Source organism: Ptychodera flava, chromosome 22 (genome assembly GCF_041260155.1).
Source record: "Ptychodera flava strain L36383 chromosome 22, AS_Pfla_20210202, whole genome shotgun sequence".
NCBI classification, from domain to species: domain Eukaryota; kingdom Metazoa; phylum Hemichordata; class Enteropneusta; family Ptychoderidae; genus Ptychodera; species Ptychodera flava.
In genome coordinates this window covers 21429768-21435946 of record NC_091949.1, presented here as the reverse complement: position 1 = coordinate 21435946, position 6179 = coordinate 21429768, and the positions used below count along the sequence as shown (strand labels likewise).

The 6179-nt window shown below is 38.2% G+C and overlaps 1 protein-coding gene across 1 annotated transcript; it reads right to left on the bottom strand.

The window, feature by feature from the left end:
- Positions 1–362: 362 nt before the first annotated feature.
- Positions 363–5935, bottom strand: LOC139123383 (plasminogen-like). Its single transcript, XM_070689532.1, has 4 exons — positions 5875–5935; positions 2508–2753; positions 1810–2064; positions 363–1009 (listed from the first exon to the last, which is right to left on the bottom strand). Exons 1-4 carry the CDS (start codon positions 5933–5935, stop codon positions 363–365), a joined length of 1209 nt encoding a protein of 402 aa, XP_070545633.1.
- Between the last annotated feature and the right edge of the window lie 244 nt (positions 5936–6179).

The window sequence follows — 6179 nt, the reverse complement described above, 5'->3', positions numbered from 1 at the left end:
AACTTCTTTTACTTTGCACAAAAATAAACGAATTTTTGGCTTGTAAATGTTATAAGTATATTATTTGTGTCACCACGAGTCTTCGACACGGTCATTATGTCACTCGTATATTACTTCGCTGAACAAAGAAAATATTAGGGAATAATATCTTATGGCATGTAAGTTACAATGACACCACTTTTTCCTTTGATTATGGTATAGATATGACAAATAAGTTGTCTGAACAAGACTTGTGAATGGATCAGTGCATGGTAATGTTACATTGTATCTCAATCTTGAACACGGAGTGCCAATCGTAAACTCTCATTCACAATCCAAGACAAACTGGTTTTTCCTTTGTACAAATAGAACTTCTGACTGCATCAAGTGGGCTTAATCAACAGTAAGGTGGCCATGGGTGCATAGGTTCCCTTACCTGGGTCAACACATGGTGGTTCCCTTACATCACAATATTCCCACCTTACATTTGGATCTGTAGTATAACACCATGGTAAAAACTTCCGACTGCCAACGGGGTTACGGCAGTAATTTTTATCTTCGACACTGATGTTAAAAAACCATGTTTGGAAATGTGGTGACGTCGCAAACCAATTTTGACATCGCCTCCCAGACACAGTGATTGATTTGCTTCCACGATAGCTTAGACCATATGGATCACCGAAACATTCCACTGTAATTGGTGTAAATGTTTCAGAATCTTGACGAGGAATGGACCCTATCCTTTCTTGTTCCCTTGGCTTCTGTGACAGACATTCCAATTTCGGCAAGCCTACTGCACACCGTTCCTTTTTTTCGCTTTTGCTACTCGTGTAACACCAAGGTGTAGTTTCACCATTTGGATTTCGACAGTAATTATGATCACCAAGCCCCTTGCCAGGTACTGTCGATGGAGTAACCTTAAATTTCGATGGATCTAAGGAACTCCAATTTTCACAGAGATCCCCTTTTGATGTAACGAACAGACGACCACGATAGTCTGTTCCATCCTCTAGTGCGTAACAGTCAATACCTATAAAAAGCAAAATGCAAGAACGCATAGTCCTAGGTTGATGGCGATTGTATCATCATGTAACATTATCGAAGGATTGTACATTGTATTTGTGCCATAAGAAAGGTACCCTTAGATATGCACATCAGTAGAATAATCCACTATTCTCTTCGCGTGCAAAATGTGTTACTTAAAACTGAACATGTATGAGAACTTCTTTCAAGCATGCGTAAGAACCCTTCATCTATGAATTCATTTGACATGTGTGAAAATAATGTTAATGCGATATATTGCAAGTCTACTTTGATTTAGGGATTACACGAAAATATAGCCTATGGTTCAATTATAACAAAATATGCATAACACCAATTACTGCGTGTCTTAATTCATGAAAAGTTACATTTCATGAAGAAATGAAACGTTAAATTTCATGAAGAACAGAAGCAGTAAGTTATGGTGAACAACGGAGTAAAGATTAGCCAGTAAATATCACAATCACATTACAACCGATGTTGGGTTTTTTTCTAAGTGCTAAAAGACTCATGTTTATACCTTACTGAAAACGTGTTAAAGGAACGTTATGTGAGGGCGAGACTGATAGAGAGTTACAATGGTTAGACTTTTGACATCTACTCATACCACTTTGACCTATAGTTCTCTGACGACACTATAGATTGTAAATTTACAGCAACCCCGTTTATTTAAAGATCACCTGACTGAATTCCCCATTTGTGCTGATATCTTGTTTCCATAACTCTGAAAGTTGAGTAAAAATGCTTATCGCTGTCTCAGTAAGTTGTGAGCGCATCCCACTTACAAACCTCTGCGGTCATAGTAGTCATAATTGGAGTCTTTAATCAAGGGAATGCCATCCAGTGAGTGACTTGCATTGTGCAACCAGCATTGACTTGACATTGGCTCGTATGTGAAAGCGAGGCAAGCGAAAATGGTCTCGTCCAGGCATAGCTGCGCACACTCTTCGGTAGTTGTCTTCTGAGGCGGATCGTCAGATTTAATCAATGCATTTGGAAAACGTTCAAATTTCAATGCTGTGTTTTTGTCGAGGGCGCTTAAATCTAAAATGAAGAGAATGCATTCATAATAATGATAATGCCATCACGTGGTCCGCATAAGGTGCGTGCTATTAGATGGTAGATTGTATGTTTCTGAAGAAAGCACATACGTTTTTTAGATGTGGCCGTAAAAATTACTTAATCTCTGAGTCAGACAAACACAAAACTAAGATTCTTTGACAGACCTGCATGTTGAGAGACACACAGACACCAAAATCTATCTTGGCAGCAGCACTACACACGCTTTCTGGGATATGAGATGATAATATAATCCTGAAGATATGGGGTTTAGTTGAAACACCGCTTCTGTATTTGATACATTTTAGCCTCAGGGTACCAATTTTCTTTACGGATGTAACTACCACTATTTAAGAGAGTCGAGAAGAGTAAAAAAGACAGATTGAAGTATAAAATCTTATCGATTTGTAAAAGGCAAACCTTCTTACCATGATAAATCCTTTCATAATAAAGATAGCTAAAATCTTCTGTTAGAGTGAAGACAACCGTGTCCTTATTTCCAGGATTAATATAACACTCTCTCGTGATGAAGTCATAATCAAATGACAAACACACGAACTCGCTGAAACGCAGACAGGACTGGGCACATTCTTGACTGGAAAAAGCTTCAGTGATCAGAACAGCATCTCTCGGAGACAATCGCTTGGAGTATGTTGCATCGAAAGCCATTAAGTCTGTAAAAGAAGACAGAATCAAACCGTTTATGAAGATGATAAAAAATATATAAAACACCAAGTATCATTTTTCCGTTCTTTTAATGATCATTTTGAAGTTCATGAAGGCAACGATGACACGCACAAATGTCGTCAAAATGACAATAGAATCTTTATGATTGCAGGAAACAAAAGAATTTTAACTTTGTAATATGAAGGCTAATGGTGATTTCTGCGATGATTTTCCAATCAGTGTAGGTTTAGTAAACAGCAGTAACACAAAACAGAAAGTAAATACGGCTAGTTTTCAATCGGGTTCGAACCCAAAACATACGGCATCAGTCGCCTAGCGGAGAGGCCACAGAGAGAACCGCTCGGCTAAATCTCCACTCCCAAAAAAGAGTGGTTCAATAGCCGGCTAAGTTGTTACATTTTTCTGACTGAGACCGCTCCACACGTTGTAGAGTTCGTGAAGCACTCACGCACGCATGCTCACTATCATACATCGCACATTCAAACTTTATCGAGGCGAAGAAACGAATTTCATCGCTTTAACTGGGCGAACAATAACCTCGGGGACAATTCTGTCCACCAGCAGAGTTACCAACCCAGGATAGAAAATACGGCTAGTTTTCAATCGGGTTCGAACCCACAACATACGGCATCAGTCGCCTAGCGGAGAGGCCACAGAGAGAAGTTGAGTTGCAACTGTGCACATCATGGTGAACAAAGAACAAAACCGTCATAGGTACTGCTTTCATAATGTCCACCATTTTGCCTCCAACCGCGCTCAATAATGCGTGGTGAAATCAAAACTAGTAAAAAAATTATGAAACTAATTGGCGATATAACATTACCAGGGCCGGTAGACACTCATTATTTACAATATTTTGCCGGACCCTCATAAAACATTTGTAGTACGTGGCGGTATCGGGTGTCCGAAACGGGTTGGCGTACCATGCTATCATGCCACACCAGTCAAATTGGTCGAAAATTTAAGCATTTGTGAATGCTGCAATTTAATCAATTTTTGTTAAGACATCGGTAATGAAGAATGGTTATTGGTCTTTGCTGGTATTTAGAGCGCATTCGAGCAAAGATATGAACGAAAACAGTGCTCTGTGCTACACTTCATACACTAATTATCTCATAGATGTAACACATGTTTTTCTCAAAGCATGTTTGCTGTCTCAGATTCCATGTAAATCAATTCGGGGATTTATCTGTCCGATATCACAATACATTAATTAGGTCTGTCATCCGCCATACGATATAACATAAACCCATGGTGAGACAGTGCAAGTATTTGCTAGACAGAGATTGCGTTGACTCCTGCGGCAGTACCTGCACTCGGTAAACGTTCTTACGGGGATAGCGGAATACGAGTTCGAATGCAAATAAACCGAGCACGGCGGACTTAGACTGAACCATGGGGTTCTGTAATTATATACAGGAAATATGACGCCCTGTAAGAAGCGTTTTAACCTTTGAGATTGTTGCAATGACATGTACCCCAATGCTTGTAATCGGGTTTGATTTGGTAAACTCTCGATCGGATTATCTGATTTGCACTCCAAACTTAAGGTACCCAGTCACCTAGCGAAGACATAAGTCGAAACCGCTCGACTAAATCTCCATCTCAGAAAGAGTGGTTCAATAACCGATCTAAGTTGTTAATTTTTTTCTGACCGCAATTCCTCCACAGTTTAATGTATGTTCACACCCTTCTGATTGTGAGTAAAGCGTTGTTTACATGTTTACGGGCCAAAGCATGGGGTAATACTTGCGGAACGTGTATCGATCGTGTATTTTGCATCAAATTACTTTGTGCAGTACGAAAGAACAGTGCACAACAAATTAATTAATGACTCGCTGATAAGTTACATGGTCTTTAAAGGGCTGAATTCTTACAAAAATGACGAAATATAATAAAGAAAGAAAAATGGTCAAACTATTATTTCGTGAATGAGATTTATTTTGGCGTGATCGTTACGAAAATATACGTGAAAAATTGTGGCTGAAAAATATTCAAAATTTTAGAAATGTTTACGATCTTCTTCTCTCTTCAGCTAATATTACATGTCGCCTATACTTTCTTTGTCATCCTTTATACCGAAAATGCGTTTCTCCTGCGAAGTAATATAGCTTGCAGACGGTTTCAGTTTGTTCATAAAATACTAGTTTGTAAAAAACTTAACAAAAATGCTCTATTATTTTGCACTGTAGTTAAAAAAGCGATAGCTTGCCCAAGCTCCGGGCAGTAAACTGCGGTATTATACAGGGTTTATATGTGGTTAATATGCAATAATACAGATTGTATTATGAGAGATTTAAGCCCTAAATGTTGTGCGTGTTTTGGGTAATACGTTTAAATTTGCCCTTTAATTGTAAGAATCTAATATTGAACAATGTTACAGCTATTTTCGCCATCGACGGAGAACAGCCAGCAACCAACGCTTGAACTATGTACAGTGCAATGCGATTATGTCGTGAGACCATTGTCAGCATATATCTAAGCAAGTAATGGACCTGTTTGCACATTTGATAAACGAACATATACTAACGCATATTCAATTTTACAATTGTTTCACCACTTACAAAATACCTCAAGCATCGTAAGTGCAGTGTATTTTGCTTTTTACTAAGATTTTTCCTTGGGTATTAGCAAAGCTGGCTTTTCAACATTTCATGAACCTGACGCATTGTTTAAAGAACAACAGTTCATCGCCCTTTCGTGTTGACTCACATAATTATCTGTCACCAATATTAAATTGGGTCTATATTACGTTAGACTGCCCAGGCTACCTAAAAAGCTGTATTTGCCATCGCATTTTTGGTCCAGTCATATAGTATAAAATAAAAGATACATTTTGAGTAATTTATTTTGACATCGATTATGTTATAAAACTATATTGGTAAGACTATCATGACATGCGCCTCTTCTCAAACCTTTTCCCGTATTGGATAGCACCTGCTGTAATTTAGATGAACATTAACCTCAAAACTAAGTCTTAAGATAATTGAAACTTCTAAAAGGTTAGATATTGCGTGCTTCTTCCCCGATATGTCCCGATAATGAAAATTGTTTCACACATGAGCCCTTTAGAAAGTCTTGCCGAATAAAAAAGTAAGAGATATTTACCACATTGATAGTAGTGTTCATCACTATCATCCGGGCAATCTCTAATGCCATCGCATACCATATTACGTGCTATGCATATACCGATCGGATCTTTGCACTGAAATTCATTTTCCTCGCATTCTAGTGCGGACGAAAAAACGTCAAGTTATTTATTGTGCTCGGCTGTGAATACGTCATCGAATATAGCAGAATTGCTTGAAGGTCTTACCTGCAATTCGTCAGATTAATCACTATAAAATTTGCATTAAAGATTTCATAACGTCAAGTATCTTATCGGATAGAATGAACATTACAATGAATTCTTC

Coding starts and splice junctions, on each gene's coding strand:
- LOC139123383 (XM_070689532.1), bottom strand. CDS start 5,935: ATGGTATGCGATGGCATTAGAGATTGCCCGGATGATAGTGATGAACAC. Junction 2,754..5,874: donor TGAACACTACTATCAATGTG/GTAAATATCTCT, acceptor CTTCTTTTACAG/ACTTAATGGCTTTCGATGCA. Junction 1,010..1,809: donor TGACTACTATGACCGCAGAG/GTTTGTAAGTGG, acceptor TGCTTTTTATAG/GTATTGACTGTTACGCACTA.